This window comes from Papio anubis, chromosome 7, assembly GCF_008728515.1.
Source record: "Papio anubis isolate 15944 chromosome 7, Panubis1.0, whole genome shotgun sequence".
In the NCBI taxonomy this organism is placed as follows: Eukaryota; Metazoa; Chordata; class Mammalia; order Primates; family Cercopithecidae; genus Papio; species Papio anubis.
The window spans coordinates 136,515,837-136,543,683 of record NC_044982.1 but is presented as its reverse complement, the minus strand read 5'-3'; the positions used below and the strand labels follow the sequence as shown (position 1 = coordinate 136,543,683).

The following is a 27,847-nucleotide window of genomic DNA, read 5'->3' as shown; positions in this document are numbered from 1 at the left end:
TGCACTCCGACCTGGGCAACTGGGCGACAGAGCAAGACTCTCAGATAACAAAACAAAACAAAACAAAAACCTCACGATCTAAATTTCAGCTTAGTAAGTAAATCAGGTCATCGTATAGTCACTTCGTTGGAAGTATGATTCAATAAAGAAAACTAAAGAATTAATATTGCTTGTGTAAATATTTTCTTATCACCTTTCCTTCTGTTCTCATGTAATTTAGTGTTTTGTTTTTTTCTAGTTTATGTTATGATAGCAATTTTCTGCATAGCATCAGCAATGAGTCTGTACAACTGTCTTGCTGCACTAATTCATAAGATACCATACGGACAATGCACGTATGTATCTCTTACAGGAAATTTTATAATTTTGGTGTTTATAATTTAAAACAATACAAAATAGGAGTATTATTTGAAACCTATATAGTTTGATATACATTGGACCTATAGGTGTTTAAATTTAAATTTAAATAAAATTAAATAAAATTAAAAATTGAGTTTTTCATTCTTATTAGCCACATTTCAAGTGCTCAATAGCCACATGTGACTAGTAGCTACTATATTGGACAGCACAGATATAGTACATTTTCATCATCACAGAAAATTATATTGGACTGATAAACATTTTATTATGTCTCATTTGTTTTATGTAAAATCAAGACTTTTAAAATTGGTATTTCAGCCGGGCGTGGTAGCTCAAGCCTGTAATCCCAGCACTTTGGGAGGCCGAGACGGGCGGATCACAAGGTCAGGAGATCGAGACCATCCTAGCGAACATGGTGAAACCCCGTCTCTACTAAAAAAATACAAAAAACTAGCCGGGCAAGGTGGCGGACGCCTGTAGTCCCAGCTACTCGAGAGGCTGAGGCAGGAGAATAGCATAAACCTGGGAGGCGGAGCTTGCAGTGAGCTGAGATCTGGCCACTGCACTCCAGCCTGGGCGACAGAGCAAGACTCCGTCTCAAAAAAAATAAAAAATAAAAAAAAATAAAAATAAAAAAAATAAAATTGGTATTTCAGTCACTTCTGATGACTGTGGTTAACATTTGCTACTTCTTTTTTTTTTTTTTTTTTTGAGACGGAGTCTCACTCTGTCCCCCTGGCTGGGGTGCATTGGCCGGTCTCAGCCCACTGCAAGCTCCGCCTCCCGGGTTCAGGCCATTCTCCTGCCTCAGCCTCCCGAGTAGCTGGGACTACAGGCGCCCGCCACCTTGCCCGGCTAGGTTTTTTTTTGTATTTTTTAGTAGAGACGGGGTTTCATTGTGTTAGCCAGGATGGTCTCGATCTCCTGACCTCGTGATCCGCCCGTCTTGGCCTCCCAAAGTGCTGGGATTACAGGCTTGAGCCAGCGCGCCCGGCCCATTTGCTACTTCTTATATCAAGTAAACTTTGTACTTCATCTGCAGTGTTAACTATTTCAATCCGTTTTTTAGGATTGCATGTCGTGGCAAAAGCATGGAAGTGAGACTTATTTTTCTCTCTGGACTGTGCATAGCAGTAGCTGTTGTTTGGGCTGTGTTTCGAAATGAAGACAGGTATGAATACTCAATGTATTTGCTTTTAGATTAAGGATGAATTGTTTCCTATGTTGGCCTGATACTTATTGTGATTATTACGGAACTTTTTTGCTTCTATGCCAGAACACCAGTCTTGTAATGAACTACTTCTTAAATAAGCAGATCTTATGTTCATGCATTTGAACTCATATAGAGAAGGAAATATGAATTATTATTTCAACACATACACTGAAATAGACTTTAAAAATATACTTAATTTCACGCCTGTAATCCCAGCACTTGGGGAGGCCAAGGCAGGCGGATCACCTGAGGTTGGGAGTTCGAGACCAGCCTGACCAAAATGGAGAAACCCCATCTCTACTAAAAATACAAAAAATTAGCCGGGCGTGGTGGCACACACCTGTAATCCCAGCTACTCAGGAGGCTGAGGCAGGAGAATTGCTAGAACCCAGGAGGCAGAGGTTGCAGTGAGCAGAAGTTGCAGTGAGCCAAGATCACACCATTGCACTCCAGCCTGGGCAACAAGAGTGAAACTCTATCTCAAAAAAATATATGTGTGTGTGTGTGTATGTATATATATAAGTGTGCGTATATATATGTATGTGTGTATATTTATATATATACACACACACACACACTTAGTTTTGGCATAGCCACACAATAGAGTGCAATGCAGCTCTAAACAATGAAGATCTCTATGAATTGATATGCAGGGAGTTCCAGGAGAGAGAGAAAGAGACAGAGAGAGAGAGAGTGTAGAAACAATCAAAATGTCCATCAAACTTTGAATGGGTGAATACATTATGTTATATTTACACAATGGAATACTCTTCACCAATAAGTAAGCCTTATACTACATGCACAAGCGTGAATGAATCTCAAACGTAATGCTAAGTGAAACTAGATACAAAAGAGAACATACTTGCCGGGCATGGTGGCTCATGCCTGTAATCCCAGCACTTTGGGAGGGCGAGGTGGGCAGATCACTTGTGGTCAGGAGTTCGAGACTAGCCTGACCAACATGGAGAAACCCCGTCTCTACTAAAAATACAGAATTAGCTGGGTGTGGTGGTGTGTGCCTGTAATCCCAGCTATTCAGGAGGCTGAGACAAGAGAATCACTTGAACCCGAGAGGCAGAGGTTGCAGCGAGCCGAGATCATGCTATTGCATTCCAGCCTGGGGAACAAGAGTGCAACTCTGTCTCAAAAAAAAAAAGAGAGAGAGAGAGAGAATATACTCTATGATATATAAAGTACAAAAGGAGCACAAACTATATATATTTATGGGCTACATGTGATGTTTTGATACAGGCATACAATGTGTAATGATCACATCAGAGTCATTGTGGGATCCATCACCTCAAGCCTTTATCATTTCTTTGATTGGGAACATTCCAATTTCACTCTTTTAGTTATTTTTACAATATACAAGAAGTTATTAACTGTATCACCTAATTGTGCTACCAAAATCTTATTTATTTTATTTAACTATATTTTTGCACCCATTAACTATCTTCACTTTATCACCCCCACTGTCTACCTTTTTTTAGCCTCTGGTAACCATCATTCTACTATCTCCATGAGTTCAATTTTTTATTTTCTTAATTTTAGCTCTCACTATGAGTGAGAACATGCAATATTTGTCTTTCTGTGCTTGGCTTATTTCACTTAACATGATGTCTTCCACTTCCATCCATGTCTTTGCAAATGACAAAACTTCATTATTTTTTGTGGCTGAATATTCCATTGTGTGTATTTGTATAATTTTTTATATATATATATGTATATATATATATATGTATAATATTTCCTCCATCCATTGATGGACACAGGTTGATTCCATATCCTGGCTATTGTGAATAGTGCTACAATAAATGTGAGAGTTCAGATATCTCTTTAATACTGAGTTCCTTTCTTTTGCATGTATATCCAGTGGTGGGATTGCTGGATCATATGGTAGTTCTGTTTTTAGTTTTCTGAGGAATTTCCATACTGTTCTTCATAGTGGCTGTGGTAATTTACATTCCCACCAACAGTGTACGAGGTTTCCCCTTTTCCCATATCCTTGCCAGCATTCTGGGGTGAGATGATATCTCGTAGTTTTGATTTACATTTCTCTAATTGCAGTCAGATTTCATCTGATTGGAGATGCTGAGCATTTTTTCATGTATCTGTTGGTCATTTGTATGTCTTTGGAGAAATGTCTATTCAGATATTTTGTCCTATTTTTAATTGGATGATTTGGTTTTTTTTCTATCGAGTTGTTTGAGCTCCTTATGTATTCTGGTTATTAATAGCTTGTCAGATGGGTAGTTTGCAGATATTTTCTTTCATTCTGTGGGTTGTCTCTTCACTTTCTTGATTTTTCCTTTGCCATGCAAAACCTTTTAGCTTGATGTGATTCCATTTGTCCATTTTTGTTTTTGTGGTCTGCGCTTTTGAAGTCTTACTCAAGAAATCTTTGCCAAGACCAATGTCCTGGAGCATTTCCCCAGTGTTTTCATCAAGTAGTTTCACAGTTTCAGGTCTTAGATGTAAGTCTTTAATCCACTTTGATTTGATATTTGTATTTCTTTAAGTGAAAAAAAGTGAAGTGCAAAAAAATATATAGAGTATGCTGTCTTTTATGCAAGAAAGAGGGGGATATAAGAAAATATACAGATATCTGTTCATTTGCAGGAAGATAACCAGAAGAAAATATATACTTAAGTTTATATTAATGTTTTATTAATAAAATTATTGAGGACTGAAAGGATTTAATGGCCTAAAATTTGGGAAACAAAGCTCATACAGCTTTATACAGCTTCAGGTAGGATAATTAATGGATAATTATTCATGTCAATTTCTGATGGAGTAAGTTGCATAACCTGTTTTCTTTATGTTCAAGCTATTTGGATCTGTGTTAACACTGAAATTCTTTTGTTAACAGCTGTTTTCTAGAACGAGACATGTGTTAATGCACTTATGTCTGATATATGTTCTTCTGAGGTAGCCTTTTCAACTTTTTCTTAGTATAATAATATTCATTATTCTACTGGGACAGTAAAATTACCAAATATGGAATATATGAGGGGTTTTGTTGTTATGCTTGCTGTTTAATAATTGAATAGTCAGAAATCAGCCAGGCATGGTGGCGTGCATGCCTGTAGTCCCAGCTACTTGGGAAGCTGAGACACGAAAATCGCTTGGACCCAGGAGGCAAAGGTTGCAGTGAGCCAGTATCACGCCACTGCACTCCAGCCTGGGTGACAGCGTGAGACTCTGTCTCAAAAAAAAAAAAAAAAAAAAAAAGGAATAGTCAAATCATAGCAATTAAATGATATTACCTCAGTGATCTATGTCTTTTGAAAAGCTTCATCTAAACATTAATAAAGCAATAGAGTAATATCTTTTGATTTTAGGTGGGCTTGGATTTTACAGGATATCTTGGGGATTGCTTTCTGTCTGAATTTAATTAAAACACTGAAGTTGCCCAACTTCAAGGTAATGTATACAATACTACTTTGCTAGTTAAAATGAATTTTTAAAACACAACTTTATTAAGGCATAATTTACCTACAATTAAATGCACCAATTTTTGGTGTACTGTTTATGGAAATTTTACGAATGTGTAACTTTGTAACCACTATGCCAGTGAAGTTGTAGAACATTTCTCATCTCTTCCAAAATCTCTACCGTGGCCTTTGCAATCAGTCCTAATCCCCAGGCCCAGTCAACCACTGATTTGCTAGCTAAACTATTGTTGTTGTTGTTGTTTTTTCTTTTGTTTCTTTTATTTGTATAAATTTAAGGGGTTCGAGTGTAGTTTTGTTACATGGATATATTGGGTAGTGATGAAATGTGGGCTTATAGTATAACGATCACTCAACTAATGTGCATTGTCCCCATTAAGTAATTTCTCATCCCTCACCCCTTCTAACCCTTCCACCATGCTGAGTATCCAGTGCCTGTTATTCCTCACTCTTATCCATGTGTATACTTTATTTTAGCTAAATGTTGTTTGTTTTTGTAGAGATGGGGGTCTTGCTATGCTACCCAAGCTGTTCTCAAACTGCTGTCCGCAAGCAGTCCTCCTGACTTGGCCTCCCAAAGTGCTGGGATTACAGGCATGAGCCGCTGCACCTTGCCTAAAATATTTTTATTTATTTGTTTGTTTGTTTGTTTGTTTTTGAGATAGAGTCTCGCTCAGTCTCCCAGGCTGGAGTGCAGTGTTGCAGTCTTGGCTCACTGCAGCCTCTGCCTCCGCCTCCTGAGCTCAAGCGATTCTCCTGCCTCAGCCTCCCAAGTAGCTAGGGTTACAGGCGCCCACCACCAAGCCCTGCTAATTTTTATATTTTTAGTAGAGACAGGGTTTCACCATGTTGGCCAGGCTGGTTTTGAACTCCTGACCTCAAATGATCTGCCCACCTGGGCCTCCCAAAGTGCTGGGATTACAGGCGTGAGCCACTGTGCCCAGCCTGCTTAAAATATTTTTAATCATTCATGTAATATGCCAAATTCATAAAATCTTTAACACGACTAAATATCAGAGAAGCACATTTCTTTTTTTTTTCTTTCTTTTTTTTTTCCTCCCCCAAGATAGTCTCACTCTGTCACCCAGGCTGGAGTGCAGTGGCACGATCTCAGCTCACTGCAACCTCTGCCTCCCAGGTTGAAGTGATTCTCCTGCCTCAGCCTCCTGAGTAGCTGGGGTTATAGGCACGCGCCACCACGCCTGGCTAATTTTCGTATTCTTAGCAGAGACGGGATTTCACCATGTTGGCCAGGCTGGTCTCGAACTCTTGACCTTGTGATCTGCCCCGCCTCAGCCTCCCAAAGTGCTGGGATTACAGGCGTGAGCCACCATGCCCAACCCAGCACGTTTCTTTGGTTCGGTGATTTTTTTAAAAAACAAGATAAAGAAGATAAGCGTTTTAATATGTAGAATAATAAAACTATACATAGTATTAACTATAAGATATCTTTTTAAAAATAATATTTAAATGTATATTCATATCTTTATTTGGACTTGAAAAATAATTTAATGCCTTAATTTCTATTTAGGAAGATTGACCTTTAATTTTGTTTCTTTCTTCAACAGTCATGTGTGATACTTCTAGGCCTTCTCCTCCTCTATGATGTATTTTTTGTTTTCATAACACCATTCATCACAAAGGTATGACCATTTTTTAAATGCATGAAGAAACATGCTAAAAAATGATGATCTTAAATCTGCTCCTAGATTATTAATTTTGTAGATGTTTACCACTGAGTGAATTCTAATTCTCTTAAAAGAATTGTCATTGATATTGGCCTTTTAACTTTCAAGGCTTTAATCCATTTTGTTAGATTTTAAAATGTCTCTTGACTGATACAAATATGAGAATATCTGTAATTTTCTTCCCTTTTCAAAGTAATTATTCTTATGAGCTAAATATTTACTGCAGGCAATATAGACAGTAAAAAAAATAAAATATCGTTTCTGAAGCACTAGTTTGAGACTAAGAAAGAGCAGCACACTGGAAATCGGAAGGCCTAGAATGTAACTCTGTAACCTTGCAACCATAGGCAAGTTAGCCCTTTCTGCTTGCATTTACTAACCCGTTGTATGAGGGAGTATTGCTAGCTATTCATCTTTCTATTCCCATCAGTGGAATTCTTTTGGTTCCAACTTACAGAACCCAACCTAAGCCTTCTGTACCAAAAAGGCTCCATTTATCTAGGCTGTGTTTGTAGGCCAGTGTGGGGCTGGCATCAAGAGAAACTAGACCCAGGGCCACATACTCTCCCTTTTTGCTTCTGTCCATTTGTTCATTCTCTCAGACTGGCTTTTTCCAAGAAGTTAGAATCAGAGCAACTGCAGCTGCTAGGTCATATATTCCCAGCTCTGCCACTAGCTCTTCAGTAAAATGAGGAGAGGTGTTGGGTTAGTATGGTGGTCCTTAATTATTTGTCCAGCTTTTCTACTTTGGTCCTTTTCCTGTCTCATGAATATATTAATTATTGCTTAATTCCCCAACTTTCTCCCATTTTGAGTCTTGCTTTGTAACTTCATATTATCCATTTATCCTTTGTCACTCTCACATATTTAAGTATTTGATATTCTCTACTTCTCATTCCTTCTTTTCTTTTTTTAAGGCCGAGTCTTGAGACTGAAGTGCAATGGCACAATCCTAGTTCACTGCAGCCTCAAACTCCTGGGCTCAAGCCCAGGAGTCCTCACACCTTGGCCTCCCAGAGTATTGGGATTACAGGCATGAGCCATAGCGTGTGGCCTCATTCCTTCTTTACCCATTCATTAAACCTACCATCTGTGAAATCACTGTAAAAATCTACACTTCTGGTATTTGCTATAATAACACAAAGATAAACTGACCCTATTGGGGAGCTAAAATTATAATAGGTAACAAATATAGTTAACTGCCCCAAAATACAGCTAACCATCCAAACTTTTTTTTTTCTCTCTTCTTTGAGACAGAGTCTTGGTCTGCCGCCCAAGCTGGAGTGCAGTGGCTCAATTACAAGTTACTGCAGCCTTCACATCCTGATGCCCAGGTGATCCTCCCACCTCAGCTTCCCAAATAGCTGGTACTACAGGGACATACCATTATACCCAGCCAATTTTTGTATTTTTTGTAGAGATGGAGTTTTACCATATTGTCCAGGCTGGTCTCAAACTCTTAGGTTCAGGAGATCTTCCTGTCTGAGCCTCCCAAAGTGCTGGGATTTACAGGGATGAACCATTTTGGTTATGCCTGGCATAACCAAACCATTTTACTAGCACCTTTCTGTCACTTAATTATGAGCCATTTGATTCATTGACTTCACCAAACAATAGTAATCTAAAAAAAATTCATAGAACTAGTATTATGGGTTATAACTAAACTTACTATTTGGCCATGTGCGGTGGCTAATGCCTATAATCCCAACACTTTGGGAGGCCAAGGCAGGCAGATCACTTGAGGTCAGGAGTTCGAGACCAGCCTGGCCAACATGGTGAACCTGTATCTCTACTAAAAATAGCAATAATTAAGAGGCCAGAGGCAGGGCAAGGTGGCTCACACCTGTAATCCCAGCACTTTGGGAGGCCAAGGCGGGTGGATCACTTGAGGTCAGGAGTTTGAGACCAGCCTAGCCAACATAGTGAAACCCTGTCTCTACTAAGAATACAAAAATGCCAGGCACAGTGGTGGGTGCCTGTAATCCCAGCTACTTGTGGGGCTGAGGCAGGAGAATCACTTGAATCCAGGAGGCAGAGGTTGCAATAAGCTGAGATTGCACCACTGCACTCCAGCCTGGGCGACAGAGGGAGACTCTGTCTCAAAAAATAAATAAATAAATTAAATTAAATAAAATAATTAGCCAGATGTAGTAGTGCACGCCTGTAGTCCCAGCTACTCAGGAGACGGAGGTGGGAGGATCACTTGAAGCCAGGAGGCGGAGGTTATAGTGAGCCTAGATTGTGCCAGTGCACTGCAGCCTGGGCAACAGAGTGAGACTCCGTTTCAAAAAATAAAATTGTTAGCCAGGCGCAGTGGCTCATGCCCGTAATCCCAGCACTTTGGGAAGCTGAGGTGGGCGAATCACGAGGTCAGGAGATCAAGACCATCCTGGCTAATACGGTGAAACCCCATCTCTACTAAAAAAATGCAAAAAAAATTAGCTGGGTGTGGTGGCAGGCACCTATAGTCCCAGCTACTTGGGAGGCTGAGGCAGGAGAATGGTGTGAACTCAGGAGGCAGAGCTTGCAGTGAGCCGAGATCATGCCACTGCATTCCAGCCTGGGCGACAGAGGGAGACTCTGTCTCAAACAAAAATACAAAAAATTTGCCAGGCATGGTGGCAGACACCTGTAGTCCCAGCTACTTGGGAGGCTGAGGCAGGTGAATGGTGTGAACCCGGGAGGCGGAGCTTGCAGTGAGCTGAGATCATGCCACTGCACTCCAGCCTGGGCGACGGAGTGAGACTCCGTCTGAAAAAAAAAAAAAGAAATTTTTCATCTTCCTATTTCTCTCTTAGTTTCTACTGACTAGGAACGTGATTTCTAGCAACCTAGTATGGTGGAAAAAACTCAGTGCTCGCTCTTTGGAGTTCACTGCTATAGATTTACTTTAATACCTTATTCTCAGTCTGATTTGTTTGTTTTTATTTTATTAAGGAAGCAGACCTTACTTTAGTAGGTAACTCAAAAATCAGATTGCTGATTTTCCTGGTTTTCACTGTAAATTTGAAGGGTTAACTATTGCATATTCTAAACATGTTCTTGACCCAAGTGTTAGTGGCCTTCTAGTGAGTTGGCAAGGCAGGTCGCCATAAAAGTACAGCAATAAGAGCCTGTCTTACTCATTTTTCTCCATCCACCACTGTGCTCAGTATTGTGTCTTACAAATAGTAGTTATTCAGGTATCTTTAAATGTATGGGAGGATATCAATGATGGTCTTCAGTTAAATGTTTTACATAACAATTAGAAAGTGAACCAAAATGAACTCTTTATCTGGAAATGTTATCACAACCTAGGAATCTGCTTTAAGGAACTGTACTTAGTGTTAGTTTATTTTCCTAAACTGCTTTGACTTAACCCTTCTGTAACCCAAAGCTTAACATGAGCAAAAGATTTCTGCAGCTAGGGGTTTTATCCTCCTTTCTACTCAGCTCAGGAATCAATGAGGTCCTTTTAAAAACACTCAAGTGGTTTCTCCTGTGCACCCCACCCACATGGAAAATATTATAGTTAGTCAATCAAATTTTCCTGAAATTCAGCGTTTGTTTCTCTTCCCTGTACCTGCTTTGCTGATATATTTATCATAATATGAAACAAAATGAGTGGTTCATGCAATCTTAACTTGCTACCTCACAATGTTTTCCCTCTCCACAACAGACTTGGCTATCAGGAAAAAGTTTTTAAATGAACCCCTCACACAGCCCACATAAAAAGACTTTATCCAGGCACAAGGGAGGGAAATTTAGCTAAGGTTAATGTTTTGATTGGATCATAGAAAGGAGGCAGGGCTGAAATTGGATGAGAGTTAGGCTAGAGAAGCTTCTCAGGTTTTATAGGGTTGGGTCTTTTCAAATTTGGTTTCATTGTTTTGTTATTGTGGTGAGTAGCCAGAAGGTCAGATGTATATTTATTCAAATAAAGTTACCAATATTTTTTTACAAACAAAGTGTAAAAGATTTTAGTATGACCTTCTTCATTGACATTGCTGAAAACTACTAAGAACATATAGTATATGGCATAATGTAACTAAAAGTACTGTATCTAAAATTTATAACCCATTACAAATGTCAGATATTAATATGTCATTACAAATCAGAACTGAGGGTTCACTTGAATTATTTTTACGTGATTCATTTGCCAATGTCTGAGAATTGTTGACCTCTGATAAAGTGGAGCAACTGTACTAGGTGGGCTTTGTTTTAGATGACTTCAGTTTTTGCTATCTACAAAGACTTTTAGGAAAACAGCAGTCTGTAGCCCATTTTCAGTGTAACTGGCCATATGCCATGGGGCTTAAATCACACTTGAATAGTGGCAGATTGTTTTCTTTAAATGATTAGACAACTTCTTTTCTCTTCCTTCTCAATTTTAGAATGGTGAGAGTATCATGGTTGAACTTGCAGCTGGACCTTTTGGAAATAATGAAAAGGTAGGGATGGCAATGAAATAGAAATGGCTGTCCAGTGTATGTATGTGTATCCAGTTAATAATTTGCTTTCCTGTGTAATTCATTGGTCACGTAGTGCATGTTAAGGTATTGTAAAACTTATTTCTCAGAAAATATAGCTCTTTTCTTAGTTACTCTAAATTATTAAATACCTATTGACTTGGGTTTCATCCTAGAATGATGGAAACTTGGTGGAAGCCACTGGTCAACCCTCAGCTCCCCATGAGAAAGTAAGGATTGTATTTCAGATATGTTCATTGGACTTTAAATCATACCCTCTGAGGCAAGAGTCTTCTTTGGGGGAAAAAAATCCAGATAGCCAAAAAAAAATAAGGCTTGTTCTATTTTCTGTGTTTCAAGGCCTGAGTTCTATTCTTGGTAAAGAGTAAAAAAAAAGGTTAAATGTGGGGATAGTTGATTAATACTGTTAATCCTACATGTGTGTTGAGCTTCATTTTTTCAAAACTAATCTATTTCTTTCGGAAATAGATAGAAACAGAGTATTTCATGTTCCTTTAAACTGTCAAAAGAACTATTCTAATGTTAATCATTCCCTTTCTAGAAGATATGGGTGGCCAGGCACGGTGGCTTATGCCTGTAATCCCAGCACTTTAGGAGACTGAGGCAGGTGGATCACCTGAGGTCAGGAGTTTGAGACCAACCTGGCCAACATGGTGAAACCCTGTCTCTACTAAAAACAGAAAAAGTAGCCGGGCATGGTGGCTCATGCCTGTAATCCCAGCTACTTGGGAGGCTGAGGCAGGAAAATCACTTGAACCCAGGAGGCGGAGGTTGCAGTTGCAGTTGCAGTGAACTGAGATCGTGCCACTGCACTCCACCTGGGCAACAGAGCAAGACTCTGTCTCCAAAAAATAAATAAATAAATAAAAGATATGGGTAAAGATTGCCAAGAAGTTCATTGGTGGCCTCTTTTTTGTTTTGTTTTGTTTTATTTTGTTTTGTTTTTGAACAGTTGCCAGTAGTCATCAGAGTACCAAAACTGATCTATTTCTCAGTAATGAGTGTGTGCCTCATGCCTGTTTCAATATTGGGTTTTGGAGACATTATTGTACCAGGTAAGCAATTGTAACAATTTTAGTAAAAAAAAAATACTGATGATTTTAAATCGTCATGTGTATAGAATCTGTTAAAAGTTACCTGCTCTGTATTAACTATTTCTGTCTGTCACTAGAGCTGAGATTGTCATAACAAAAAAGCTTATTGAGGGTAGAAGGTAAAGCCCAACTGGTAAGAACTAAAGTACTGTAATAACTCCCATGGCTCAAAAAGTTTGTTAAGGAAGCAACTAGGATCAGTTTAACCTTCTTCAAGAAAGTATATTTGTGACCCTTTTTAGAAGTTGAATATAATAATGCCAAACAAATAGTTTATATTACTTATATTTTAAGATAATGGTTATGTTTTAGAAAAAGTAGTTTAAGAATATTAGGCAAGGCTGTGATCAAGAGGAGAAACAGAAGAACACCATCTTGTAGGACTGCACAATACAAAAAGACACAGTTTATAGTGGAATTGATCACCGTCTCTTAGCATGTCTGCTCTGACAGTGTAGTTCTGCCTTATTTTCCTCACTGCACTGTCTGTAGAATAAACTTAATCCAAGCCCAGTAATAATTTAGTTTAGAAATAATTGATAATATTCCTCTATCAACTGAGTTTTTCCTTCTTCATTTTTCTTACAGTCTCCCTATGTCCTAACTGCCTGTGGTGCATGGGTGAGGAGTACTAGTGCTTCTGAAAAAGCCCTTCTATTTATATAGCAAAACCAGGTAGAGAGAGAAAAACTAGCAGTGTTGCCTTGCAAGTTGACATGGCAAAGTCCAGTGTAGCAGCTCTCTTAGCTCAGTGAATCTCGAGTCACATAATTGATAAAATAAGGAAAACATTCTATTGAGTAACCTTACACTTCTTTGAATATCATTAAACTTATACCTGATTGTACCATTTCCCTACCAAGGGCTATACAAGATCTTCTATATAGAACTTGGCATAGAACTGGTAAAAATAGTATATAAATACTACGTTATTGAAGTAAATGTCAAAGATCTAAAACAAAAACATTTCTCTAAAGAGCAGAGGTACTGACAATACATGACTTAATCCTAAAAGCTAAATTTGAATTTAGGGAGGGAAAAGGTACTATTTTTTTAAAAAAAAGTGGAAATGTGATTAAACAGCAAAAACAACAAGGGACTTATTTTATTAATTTTGTAGAGACCAAAACTAATTAATTCAAATAACTAATGAAGATAGTAAAATTAATTTATGATTTTTGAAGTAGTTAAATGTCATTCTTTCTGTTTTTATAACATTATAAATAAATACAAGCTGAGATTTCTTCTTTGGGAAGAAGAAAAGGTTCAACAAATTTCTTACAAGAAATAGATATTAAATGAGTTGTTTCTGCATAATTGCATGTTTACAATGAAGGCATGAGCCGAGCGTGGTGGCTTATGCCTGTAATCCCAGCCCTTTGGGAGGCTGAGGCAGGTGGATCACTTGAGGTCAGGAGTTCAAGACCAGCCTGGCCAACGTGGTGAAACCCCATCTGTACTAAAAATACAAAAATTAGCCATGTGTGTTGGCACACGCCCATAATCCCAGCTACTTGAGAGGCTGAGACAGGAGAATCACCTGAACCCAGGAGGCGGAGGTTGCAGTGAGCTGAGATCGCACCACTGCACTCCGGCCTGGGTGACAGAGTGAGACTCTGTCTCAAAAAAAGGAAAAACACAACTGAATAGCATTCCAGTCTGCGTATGTACCACATTTGCTTTATTCATCTGTTACGGACACTTAGGTTGCTTCCATTTTTTGGCTATTGTGAATAATGCTGCAGTGAATATGGGAATGCAAATATCTCTTTGATATACTGATTTCAGTTCCTTTGGATGTATACCCAGTAGTGGGATTATTAGACCATATGGTAGTTCTAGTTTTAATTTTCTAAAGAACCACCATACTGGTTTCCATAATGGCTACCCTCATTTACATTCCCATCAACAACGAACAAGGGTTCCCTTTTTGCTCCATCCTGAGGCTTACTTTTCATCTTTTTGATAATAGCCATTCTAACATATGTAAGGTGATATCTCATTGTGGTTTTAATTTGCATTTTTCTGATGATTAGTGATTTTAAGCAATTTTTAAATATACCTGTTGTCTATTTATGTGTCTTCTGTGGAGAATTAGCTATTCAAATCCTTTGCCCATTTTCTAATTGTGTTGTTTACTTATTCTTGAGTTGTTTGAGTTCCTTATATTAATATATTTTAGATATTAACCCCTTATCAGATATATAGTTTGCAAATATTTTGTCCCATTTCATAGGTGCTTTCTTCACTTTGTTGACTGTTTCTTTGGCTGTGCAGAAGCTTTTTAGTTTGATGTAAACCCGTTTGTCTATTCAATACATTTTTAATGATAAATTTAAGAAGTTTTCTTCATGGCTGGGCTTGGTGGCTCATGCCTGTAATTCCAGCCCTTTGGGAGGCCAAGGCTTGTGGATCACAAGGTCAGGAGATCAAGACCACCGTGGCCAACAGGATGAAACCCCGTCTCTACTAAAATACAAAAAATTAGCCAAGTGTGGTGGTGGGCGCCTGTAGTCCCAGCTACTCAGGAGGCTGAGGCAGGGGAATCGCTTGAACCTGGAAGACGGAGGTTGCAGTGAACTGAGATCACGCCACTGCAGTCCCGCCTGGGCAACAGAGCGAGACTCTGTTTCAAAAAGAAAAAAGTTTTCTTCGTGACATGGAATATTGAGCAGCTAATAAAAATGATAGTTAAAAACTAGTAGCTTCAGGAAATGTTTAAAATATGGTATTAAGTATTTTAAAAATCAGCATATAAAACTTTATCCAGAATTTGAGCTACTTGAATGTTCTCATAATGCAACAATGAAGATTCAATACAACATATACTGTTACTATTGTTAACGGTTGAATTTGCATTGCTCTTATTGTTTTAAGAAAATAACGTGTGTTTTTTTGTTTTTTTTTTAAGGCCTGTTGATTGCATACTGTAGAAGATTTGATGTTCAGACTGGTTCTTCTTATATATACTATGTTTCATCTACTGTTGGTAAATTTTTGTTTTTTCTTTGTATTAAATGTTGAATTGTATTGTCTAGAGGAAAAGACAGAGATCTAAAAATAAAGAAGGACTACAATTTGGACATGTTAGTTCACCCCTGCAGTCCTAGCCAAGGCAGGCAGATTGCTTGAGCCCAGGAGTTCTAGACAAGCCTGGGCAACATAGTGAGACCCCATCTCTATAAAAACTATTTTAGGGCCGGGCACCATGGCTCACGCCTGTAAGCCCAGCATTTTGGGAGGCCAATGCAGGCAGATCATGAGGACAAGAGACTGAGACCATCCTGGCCAATGTGATGAAACCCCATCTCTACTAAAAATACAAAAAAAAAATCAGCTGGGCATGGTGGCGTGCACCTGTAGTCCCAGCTACTGGGGAGGCTGAGGCAGAAGGATCGCTTGAACCTGGGAGGCAGATGTTGCCGTGAGCTGAGATCATGCCACTGCACTCCAGCCTGGCGACAGAGCAAGACTGTCTCCAAAAAAAAAAAAAAAATTTTTTTTTTTTAATTAGCTGGATGTGGTGGTCCCAGCTACTCAGGAGGCTGAGATGGGAGAAATGCTTAAGCCCAAGAGGTCAAGGCTGCAGTAAGCCATCATCATACCACTTCACTATAGCCTGGGTGAAAGATTGAGTCCCTGTCTCAAAAAAAAAAAAGTAAGAAAGAAAAAGAAAAGAAAATAGCTAAGTGAGGGAGAAGATGAAGAAAAAAATATAAAGAAATTCAAAAAGTGGTCTCAGCCAGGTGCAGTGGCTGGCCAGATGCAGTGGCTCATGCCTGTAATCCCAGCACTTTGGGAGGTCAAGGCAGGTGGATCACTTGAGGTCAGGAGTTTGAGACCAGCCTGGCCAACATGGTGAAATCTCATCTCTACTAAAAATACAAAAACTAGCTGGGCATGGTGGCGCATGCCTGTATTCCCAGCTACTTGGGAGGCTGAGGCAAGAAAATTGCTTAAACCCGGGAAGTGGGTTCAAGAGACAAGATCGCACCACTGCACTCCAGCCTGGGCAACTGAGCGAGGCTCCATCTCAAAAAAAGCAGTTTGAGGCCACTAAGTATGGTACTGTCCAGGGCTTTAACATATTAGTATCCAAAGGCAGATTATAGGAGTGTTCATTAATTCTCCTGTGTACCCTTGGACAGCTCACTTAAATTCCCTGTTCCTCCATTGCCTCATCTTTAATATTAGGAACTATACTAAATTGTTTATAAAGGAATATTCTGAGATCCTATGTTCCTAGTAAAACCCTGAGTCATTAAGGAAAGTTCAGACCGGGCATGGTGGCTCACATCTGTAATCCCAGCAGTTTGGGAGGCTGAAGCGGGTGGATCAACTGAGGTTGGAAGTTCGAGACCAGCTTGACGAACATGGAGAAATCCCGTCTCTACTAAAAAATACAAAATTAGCCAGGTGTGGTGGTGCATGCCTATAATCCCAGCTACTGGGGATGTTGAGGCAGGAGAATCACTTGAACCCAAGAGGTGGAGGTTGTGGTGAGCTGAGATCGTGCTATCGCACTCCAGCCTGGGCAACAAGAGCGAAACTCTGTTTCAGAAGAAAAAAAAGAAAAGTTCAAAAGTATGTGCTTAGTAACAAGGCTTAAGAAGTATGTAATCAGTGTTAGGAAGATTTTTTAAAACAACCTATAGTACCTATTGGTATAGATTTAGTTATCTAAAATAATGAAACCATTTAACAACTTTAATAGCAACAGTTAATTGAAACTCTCATGAAGTATTATCTCTGTCAATGATACATGGTTAGGTTAGTAATAATTGAAATGCTAACCACTTTCCAGATTTTTCAAAAGTTCCGTAGAAGATGTCTCCTAATCCTATCTAGGAAAATGATGAAATTACAAGAAGTCATAGAGCAAAAATGTCTTCAGAAATATTTGAAAACCAATACTTAAATGAGAGAAGAACAAACCCACCTTTGGTAACATGTAGAAATGACTGATGGCTTGGTATTCTTCTTGCAGCCTATGCTATTGGCATGATACTTACATTTGTTGTTCTGGTGCTGATGAAAAAGGGGCAACCTGCTCTCCTCTATTTAGTACCTTGCACACTAATTACTGCCTCAATTGTTGCCTGGAGACGTAAGGAAATGAAAAAGTTCTGGAAAGGTAACAGCTATCAGGTATGTGCTTATACTTTGATTACCATGTTATCTTATGACTTAATTTACTTACTGATTTTGGGTGGGAACAGCCTATATATAGCAACACTTTTATGTACCAAAATGTACTGTAATACCCCCTTACTCACTGTCCACCTGCTACATCATCATTTGTCACCTCCCCTGCAACCTAATGCCAAAAGCCTGGCGATTCAAGACAAAACTACAAAAGAACAGCAGAGGACATCAGGGAAAACAAAATAGCATTTCAACATGTATTTTCAAAACCTACACAAAAGCAGACTTCATGAAAGATAAAATTGTATGTTTAAAATAAGTACTTAATTTTGAGACTAAGCATTAGCTATTTATAGTAAGAGTCCTAAGGTTTTGCACATAAAAAGTGTACTCTGGCCAGGCATGGTGGCTCACGCCTATAATCCCAGCACTTTGGGAGGCCGAGGCAGGTGGATCACCTGAGGTCAGGAGTTCGAGACCAGCCTGGCCAACATGGTGAAACCTTGTCTCTACTGAAAATATAAAAAATTAGCCAGGTGTTGTGGCAGGCACCTGTAATCCTAGCTACTTGGGAAGCTGAGGCAGGAGAATCGCTTGAACCTGGGAGGCGGAGGTTGCAGTGAGCCAAGATCGCTCCAGCCTGGGCAACAAGAGCAAAACTCCATCTCAAAAAAAGTGTACTCTTCAGCATCTAAATGGGCCTAACCAAACTAGATAGGGCACTCTTTTGAGATTTAAATGAATCAAGGTTGACCTTTCTTTAAAATGTCTAAACAAAGAAAATCTTGATACCAGAGTCTCTTTTGCTTGAGTGGTTTCTTCATTGAAGTTAAACCCCCTTTTTTTTTTTTTTATTTCCCTAAATGTTCTTAGTATTCCAGTAAAGTCTGTTTGCATTGAAATTAAGAAGAGTTGGGAAATCCTAGCCTATTGAGGTCAGGACCATGGCATTGACCCCTTCATGAAGGCACTTTGTGAGGCAGTTAGCTCTGCTTTGCCCTATTACAACTACTACCCTCCTCCATCCACCCTCATGCTTCTGTGTCAGGGGTCACGTGAACAAAAACAGAGACACTTTGGGTGGGTGGCTGCAATTCTGATAGTAGATAAACAGTTCAAAGTTCATGTCCATCTTGTGCTTAGTCTTTTGTGTCATTTATAATGTTATTTAATGAGAGGTGGTTAACACATTAAGTTACAGACTACTATGATTTGAAAAAACACTGGTTTAGAATTCTTTTCAGGAAATCTTAAAATTTCTTTGAGAGTTAGTTAAGCTAATAAGACCTGTCTTGCCTACATCACAAAGCTGTTGTCTCAACTTACACTATTATATGTAGAATTAATTTATGATTCTAATGCCCTTGACTAAACTAGTAAGGTAACTTTTAACTTTTCCACTGAAGATGACACTCACACAGGTTTTTTATTTTTAAAGATTTTTAAAAATAAAAGTGTATCCTATGATATACACTATACTAATAAACTCTAAAAATCACATCTCAAAAAGTACTCTACATCATTTTTTAATCGTTTTATATTTCTTCATTTAGCAAATGTTTATGAGTGATTCTATGAGAGTGTACTATTTTTGGTATTGGTGATACAAGATGATCAAGTTATAAAGAGGCCTATTCTCATGACCTCTTGAAAGTTACAGTCTAGTGGGGAATAGAGATAAAGTCACTAACAATAAAGTATGATAAACATATTAGTTAACGGCAGGTGCCGTGAAAACTATAGATGGGATATCCAGTGCTTGTGGTTTCAGGAAAGAGTCCTAGGTGATTTGGGAAAGACTTTCTGAAGAATATTAAATTTATGTCCAGACTTGAAGACTGAGCTGTGTGTTCCATGTTGAAGGAACCATGTCTTCTGAGGCTCAGAGGGAAGAGAACATAGCACATTCTAGGAACTCAGTGAAGGTTAGGATGGCTATAATACTGAGTAAGGGTTAGGGGAGCTACAGGAAATGACAACTGGAGAAGAAAGCAAGAGTGAGAGCCTTGTAGCATCTTATAAGCCACATTTAAGAGTTTGAACTCTATACTAAGCACTGGAGACCATTTAAAGTTTTAAAAAATCTAGAAAATTAAGGGAGCAAAACTGGGGACAATTATTGCAATAAGAAGTGATAGAAGGCCAGACATGGTTGTTTATACTGATAATTGCAGCACTTTGGGAGGCCAAGCCAGGAGGATCACTTGACCCCAGGAATTTGAGACCAGCCTGGGCAACATGCGAGACCGCGTCTCTACAAAAAAGAAAAAAATTGCTGGGCATGGTGGCACATGCCTTTGGTCCTAGCTACTTGGGAGCCTGAGGTGGGAAGATTGCTTGAGCCCGGAAGATAGGGGCTTCAGTGGGCCATGATTGCACCAGTGCACTCAGCCTGGGCAACAGAGTGAGCAAGACCCTGTCTCAAAACAAAAACACAAGCAAAAAAGAAGTGATAGAAGCCTGAATTAGCGAAGTAATGAGATGGAAAGACTTGAACAAAGTTAAGAGAAATTTAGACGCATAATAGGGCCTGATGATAGAGTCAGTATGGGCAGAGGAAAAGAAGTAGAGTCCAGGGCTTCTGGATTGGGAAACTAGGGGGATGGTGATGAAGAAAAGGCAACAGGGTTGAGGAAGATGATGATGAATTCAGTCTTGAACATTTCAAAAGTACCTATTGGATCACCACAAAGAGAGAAATAATAGGCAGTTGAATAAATAGGTCTGGTGTGCAGGAGACAGACCTGGCTAGAGACAGATACTCGGGAGTGCCATTAGCATACAGAATAGTGAGAATGTAGAGGCAGAAGAAAAGACTCAGGACAGGCCTGTGAGCAAGAGATTTCTACTATTAGGGGTACTCATCTGATTAACTGTAAATCAGGACAAAGACAAGCAACATCAGGAAATATTGTTCTGAGTTGACATTAAATCTTTGTTTAATTTAGAATTGAAATTTAGAATTGTTAGAGCACATGTGCTGTCTTACAGAATTATTTATGTTTCTTGTTATTTTCATTATCAGAATTTGTTTTTATTTATAAAAAAAGTCCTTTCCCTTTAATACAGCTTTTAAAGTATTTTATTATTAAAAATATATGCTTATAGGCTGAGCGCAGTGGCTCACGCCTATAATCCCAGAACTTTGGGAGGCCAAGGCGGGCAGATCACCGGGGGTCAGGAGTTTGAGACCAGCCTGGCCAACATGGCAAAACCTCATCTCTACTAAAAATACAAAAATTAGCTGGGCATGGTGGCGCATGCCTGTAATCCCAGCTACTTGGGAGGCTAAGGCGGAAGAAGCGCTTAAACCTGGGAGGTGGAGGTTGTAGTGAGCTGAGATTGCGCCATTGCACTCCAGCCTGAGTGACAGAGCAAGACTCCATCTCATAAATAGATAAATAAAAATAAAATATGTGATTATAGAAAATTTGGAAAATATTTTTTTTAAATACAGGAGGAAAATTAAGTCCACCCATAATCCTACCACCTGGAGATAGCTAAGGTTTAAGTGAATTTCCTTCTGTGCCTTCTCTGGATAAATGGATAGATGAGTGAATGATACTATAAATAGTTCTCTTTCTTTTTCACTGCATTTTATATTTTATTTTAAATTCCTTATAAAATTATTTTAATGGCTGTATAATATTCCCTTCATATGCCTACATCATACTTTATTATTTACTTTAAGGTAAATAAATAAGGTATTTTCAGAAAATGATTAAAAATGTGGGCAAAAATGATGTGAAAAGATGTTCATTATAGTAATTCTAGTCTTCTTTGTTCTATTTCAATGTCTTATAATATTACAGGTAGTTAATTTACTAAAATTTTTACATAGACCTTCACTGTTTTCATTTTAGTAATTTTTCTTTTTTCTATCTCAATTACAAAGTAATGCGTATTTGCGTTTTTAAAATAAGCAACGTGAAAGTGTCTAAAGTAAAAATGGAAGTCCTTTTTCTTTCTTTTTTTTTTTTTTTTTTTGAGACGCAGTCTTGCTCTGTCGCCCAGGCTGGAGTGCAGTGGCCAGATCTCAGCTCACTGCAAGCTTCGCCTCCCGGGTTCACGCCATTCTCCTGCCTCAGCCTCCCGAGTAGCTGGGACTACAGGCGCCCACCACCTCGCCCGGCTAGTTTTTTGTATTTTTTTAGTAGAGACGGGGTTTCACTGTGTTAGCCAGGATGGTCTCGATCTTCTGACCTCGTGATCCACCCATCTCGGCCTCCCAAAGTGCTGGGATTACAGGCTTGAGCCACCTCGCCCGGCCGCAATACCTTTATAAATTATTTCCCTTTCATTGTTTATGACCAATATTTAAAATCAAAATTAGCTTACCTTGAATGTTGTCATTTGTGGGAGACAGTGTATTGTGGCCTTTGACATCAGTTCTGACTAATAACTTAATCTCTGAAGACTGTCTCCTCATCCATAAAATGAGATTGGATCTATAGGGAGGTAGGGGAATAAGAAATCCATAGTGGGGCCGGGCGTGATGGCTCATGCCTGTAATCCCAGCACTTTGGGAGGCCAAGGCAGGCAGATCACAAGGGCAGGAGTTTGAGACAGCCTCACCAACATGGTGAAACACCTGTCTCTACTAAAAATACAAAAATTAGACAGATGTGGTGGCGGGCGCCTGTAATCCCAGCTATTCGGGAGGCTGAGGCAGGAGAATTGCTTGAACCTGGGAGGCGGAGGTTGCAGTGAGCCGAGATTGCACCACTGCACTCCAACTTGAGTGACAGAGCAAGACTCCGTCTCGGGGAAAAAAAAAAAGAAAGAAAGAAAAGGAAGGAAGGAGGGAGGGAGGGCGGGGAGGGAAGGAAATCCATAGTAGTGGGTTAGCTTAAGGCTTGGTGTGAGGCAGATGGATGTTGAAATCTGTTAAGGCTAGGCAGAGACTTCAGAAATAAGAGTGGGGAACTTCTACATGCCTGGTGAGACAGAGGGAGACTTGATATGGGTCCACTGTGAGATAGGCCTGAGGGTCAGCTCTGGCTCATCTCTTAGACTAACAGTGTAATAATAATCATTTGCTTCTCTCTCCCAACCTCCATCATCTCCTAAGCTTTGTCAGTTTCTATTTCTAGAATATCCCTGTTTAACTCCCAACTTAAATTCTGCCTTCTCCAAGTAGATCTCTAAGAAATTAGAAGGAAGTAGGCACTCCAATTAAAATCACATTTACCTTTCACCGTATTTTTTTAGACTTTGTACTTTAAATACTTATTAACATCTGCCCTGCAGTTCTGGTATTTATATATGCCTCCCTCCCTAAGTATTAGCTCTTATGTATTAGGAATCCACAATGCTTATGACAGTAGTTTTTATGCTGTAAATTCTCAGCTAATGTTATTGAAAGTCTTCATGCAGTGTGCCTCTAATGCTCAATCCTTCATCCACTGGCCTTTAGTTACTTTTGCAAGTGTGTATAAGCTTCCTGATTGTATTTCAGCAGCCCTTATAAAATGACTGTAATTGTCATATGCCACTATAAAAGTGAGGCACTTTTAAAACATTAAACTAGACATGTATCTCTGCGGTCTTTATATGCAATCTTTTTTTGTAAATATTGCAAGTTTTTGCTGCTGTTTTGAAATAATCAAATACAAAACAAGTAATATAAAGTTACAATCTAAGACTAAGGCAAATTTGTTTATACTATTAGTCATTTGGTTCATTCGAATGCCTGATAATAGAGTTGAGTGCAAGAATATTGGAGACTCTTTAAATGTCCAGGTAGCCCTGACAGTCTTTCCATGCTGTTTTTAGTGGGCAAGTTAAAACTCACTTGTTGTAACTTGGAGACCTTATTGAAATACTTCAGGATCTTACTTTGAGTCTTTTAGCCCTTCCTGTGAGTTTCTCTCAAAAGAAGTAATATTTCTATAGGGTTTCACTGAAATACAGGCGGTGGCTCATGCCTGTAATCCCAGCCCTTTGGGAGGCTGAGGCAGGTGGATCGCTTAAAGTCAGGAGTTCAAGACCAGCCTGGCCAATATAGTGAAATCCCATCCCTACTGAAAATACAAAAAATTATCCGGTGTGGTGGTACGTGCCTGTAATCCCAGCTACTAGGGAGGCTGAGGCAGGAGAATTGCTTGAACCCGGGAGGCGGAGGTTGCAGTGAGCCGAGATCGTGCCATTGCACTCCAACCTGGGCAACAAGAGCGAATCTCCATCTCAAAAAAAAAGAAAAAAAAAAATAACTAATTTGGAAATACTAATTACTAATTTTAAATTATTTTCTACAGCCCAAAAGTAGTTACAGTATATTTCCTATGAACTTTTCTTGTGGAATGCTTCAAGAACTACAGTACTCAGACCCCCTTATTTGATTTTATGTGAAGTCTTAGTTCTAATTAATATAAAGCAAATAAAGATACTTTTTCCTCAGCAGAGAAAAATCAAGCAGAGTCATGATTACTTTGGCATATAGCACAGTGAAGAGGAGTCATCATTTTAGGGGATATTTTTTGCTTCTATAATGAAATAAGTGGAGTTAAATATGTGCAGCAATGTCCAATGGGCTATTTTACTCTGGGCAGGTAGTAAGTTTTCGGTTTGTCGATACCCAGTAAACAGTGAGTTGTGTCTGTTAAATGTCACTAGTACTTCTCATTATTTTTAGAAGTCACAAGCTGTAACTGACAAGTCAGAATACAGAGATAACTTAGAACAACTCTGCTTCAGTATCAGCAAGTCTCCAGTTACCCTGCTTTAGTGAGTGTTTTATTAGACTATTTCTGGAGATTGGTTCAATTATAAGCAAGCAGAGCTATCAGAAAATGCCACCTTAGCTGACCTGATTTCAGAGGCCATCTTTCCAAATCAAGCTTTCCTGTTTCCAAATATGATGAAAATGTTTGCCAATTTTGTCAATTCATTGTATTATTTATGTTAATTTATTGTTGTATTTTTTTAAACTTTGTTCTTTATGTTTCTGTATTGTTTTTATTGGAAAGTCAGTAAATAGGGAATAGAGATGCTTACTTCTCAATAAGTTGACTTTGAAAGTGGTTTTTTAAATTAATATATTTCTGTGTTCAGGGATTAGATTATATATTGCCAGTGAGGTACCTGGGGATTAGGAAAGAAGAGGCAAGTTAGATGAGACTGACTCACTACCTACTGTGCTAACAAGGCACCAGGGAAGCATGTTATAATTTAGGGTATGTGGGCTATCATTTCATTAGATTACAGTTGCCAGGGTAAGCAGATCCTGGGGAAGAAAGAGGGTTTCTCCACCATCTATTCTGCTGAGGCTGCTTCAATTTTCTCTCTACACAGCCCTAACCTCTTAGACCCGGAACTTTTAAATTCCTAGAAGAAAAGGGGCCTAAATATATCTTACATACTTTTCCTTTCCCCCCTTCATTTATTTTTTTTTTTTAATTTATTTATTATTATTATACTTTAAGTTGTAGGGTACATGTGCATAACGTGCAGGTTTGTTACATATGTATACTTGTGCCATGTTGGTGTGCTGCACTCCCCCCTTCATTTAAATTGACTAAAATTAACTGTTCAACATCTTCATCTTACATTTCATGTAGTGAACTGCTTAATAAATGTTATCTGTCTTGATTTGGCTTTTGTTTTTTCCGCTAGAATTGCTGCAAACTAGTGACCTTAAATCTAGGAGATATCTTTGGCAATTAGAAGACCTCAAAATGGTTTTGGGTCTTGAAATGGCTTGTAGAGTATCAGCAGGTTTTTGATTTATTTTATTTTATTTTTGAGACGGAGTCTTGCTCTATTGCCTAGGCTGGAGTGCAGTGGCACGATCTCGGCTCACCAAAGCCTCCGCCTCCCAGGTTCAAGCAATTCTCCCACCTCAGCCTCTCGAGTAGGATTGGGATTACGGGCACACCACCACACCTGGCTAATTTTTGTATTTGTAGTAGAAACAGGTTTTTACCATGTTGGCCAGGCTGGTCCCGAACTCCTGACCTCGTGATCCACCTGCCTCGACCTCCCAAAGTGCTGGGATTACAGGTGTGAGCCACCGCGTCCAGCCTAGGTTTTGATTTTGTAAACTGTCACCATTAGTTGAGACAGTTGTCAGCCAAGAGCCTCAGCTCATGTTGTATTCTTTCTGCCTGGCAAGTCAAGAGACCCTATTGGAGATGATTCCACCCTCTTGTTCTTCTTCCAAAAAACACTAAAGCCTTCAGAACCACTTTTCAAAAATAGGAACATTTATCTTGCTGATCTTTCCTTCTTCTAATTCTTGATGAAGGAAAGGAAAAAAGTGCATCTCTATACCAAAATTTAATCACTAGTCTAAAAGTCTTTAACAGTCTTCACAAAGGCATTACTTTTTTCTGTTTTTAGTAATTGTATCTGAATTGCTGAAACACTGAAAGCATTTAAACAGTTTCTTCATCTTTCATTTCCAAATATAAGACAATTTTTTATGAGAATATAGGCAGAGCTGAAGTGACCATTTGAGAAAAGTTTAACTGGTAATTTCTGGTTTTGGGGGGTGGGGACGGAGTCTCACTGTGTCACCCAGGGTGCAGTGCAGTAGTGCAATCTCGGCTCACTGCAAGCTCTGCCTCCCGGGTTCACACCATTCTCCTGCCTCAGCCTCCTGAGTAGCTGGGACTCCAGGCGCCTGCCACCACGCCCAGCTAATTTTTATTTTTTTTATTTTTTAGTAGAGACAGGGTTTCACTGTGTTAGCCAGGATGGTCTCGATCTCCTGATCTTGTGCTCCACCCGCCTTGGCCTCCCAAAGTGCTGGAATTACAGGCGTGAGCCACTGTGACCGGCCAGTAATTTCTTTAAAATAGTCTATAGCAAATGTATTTTTTTTTTTTTAACAGAGTCTTACTCTGTTGCCCAGGTTAGAGCGCAGTGGCGCGATCTTGGCTCACTGCAACCTCCGCCTCCTGGGTTCAAGCAATTCTCCTGCCTCAGCCTCCCAAGTAGCTGGAACTACAGGCGCCTGCCACCACGCCCGGCTAATTTTTGTATTTTTATTAGAGACAGGGTTTCACCATCTTGGCCAGGCTGGTCTTGAACTCCTGACCTTGTGATCTGCCCATCTCAGCCTCTCAAAGTGCTGGGATTACAAGCGTGAGCCGCCACGCCCAGCCTAGCAAATGTATTCTTGGTTTTGTTTTCAAATATCATTTGACCTCAAGTTCATTTTTTGTAGAAATTATTATAATGTTTCCAAAGTTTGAATTATCTTACGGTTATTTCAAGGTGTCAATAATATCACACTGTCCCAGAGCCAGCAGGTATTATCACAGTGACTCATGAGGCCATTTTTAGTTTTCCCACTTATATGATTGGACACTGCCTGGAATAGTGTCCTGGAATAAGTGTCAGGAATATCTTCCTTTTGTTCTGGAGTTCTCACTGCCATGAAGGGCAGTATTCATATTTGGAAATGGAGATAATGGAAGATCTGGAGAACACAAATGGGCTCTGAGTCACGTGATTAGACTTCCTTAGAGGTTCAGTGTCACCCTATCTCCTTAGAAGTGTGGATGTTGAACCAGAACAGTGCTCCTGAAGGAGTGATCAGTTTCATAGAGCAATCTGTGTTTTTTAGAAAAACTCAGAATCCTTTTGCTAATGTAGTGAATATTGGGGGCAAGTTGAAATTTTGCATTTCCTAACGTCTTTTATTTATGCCTAGATGATGGACCATCTGGATTATGCAGCAAATGAAGAAAACCCTGCATTGACTGGTGAACAGATTGTCCAGCAATAATATGTGGAGCTGCTATAATGTGTCATTGATTTTCTACAAATAGACTTGGAGTTTTTAAATTGACTTTTGAATTGACAATCTGAAAGAGTCGTCAATGATATGCTTGCAAATATATATTTTTATGAGCTGGTACTGACAGTTACATCATAAATAACTAAAACGCTTTGCTTTTAATGTTAAAGTTGTGCCTTCACATTAAATAAAACCTGGCTGTGTAGTTTCCGAGATATATATACTATATACAGTATATTTTTCTTAAAAAAAAATGCCTTGACCCATCGCTATACTTTTTTTTACTGAAATCTTTTTATTTCAGCTCTGATGGTAGATAAAAGTAGTTACTATTTCTGAATGAGTTTTACTGTAAACAATTATGCAAATTGGCCAGGCGCGATGGCTCACGCCTGTAATCCCAGCACTTTGGGAGACCAAGGCAAGTGGATCATGAGGTCAACCCCTCTCTACTAAAAATACCAAAAATTAGCCAGGCATGGTGGAGGGCGCCTGCAGTCCCAGCTACTTGAGAGGCTGAAGCAGGAAAATGGCGTGAACCCGGGAGGTGGAGCTTGCAGCGAGCCGAGATCACGCCACTGCACTCCAGCCTGGGCGACAGAGTGAGACTCCATCTCAAAAAAAAAAAAAAAGATTTATGCAAATGATATCTGTTCTATAGAAATAACTGTTTAACACCAT

The 27,847-nt window shown here is 39.3% G+C and overlaps 1 protein-coding gene across 2 annotated transcripts; it reads left to right on the top strand.

Moving 5' to 3' along the window:
- Nucleotides 1-27,847, top strand: LOC100999214 (signal peptide peptidase-like 2A). 2 transcript variants are annotated; one of them, XM_031668696.1, is made up of 10 exons: nucleotides 1-335; nucleotides 1,430-1,531; nucleotides 4,915-4,996; nucleotides 6,594-6,668; nucleotides 11,087-11,143; nucleotides 11,338-11,391; nucleotides 12,135-12,237; nucleotides 15,188-15,265; nucleotides 17,264-17,424; nucleotides 27,080-27,847. In XM_031668696.1, the coding sequence occupies exons 1-10, from the start codon at nucleotides 247-249 to the stop codon at nucleotides 27,152-27,154; spliced, it is 876 nt and encodes a 291-aa protein (XP_031524556.1). In that variant the 5' UTR covers nucleotides 1-246; the 3' UTR covers nucleotides 27,155-27,847. The 2 variants fall into 2 exon arrangements, with proteins under 2 accessions (XP_031524556.1, XP_031524557.1); XM_031668697.1 differs by lacking the exon at nucleotides 11,338-11,391 and having other exon boundaries at nucleotides 3-335.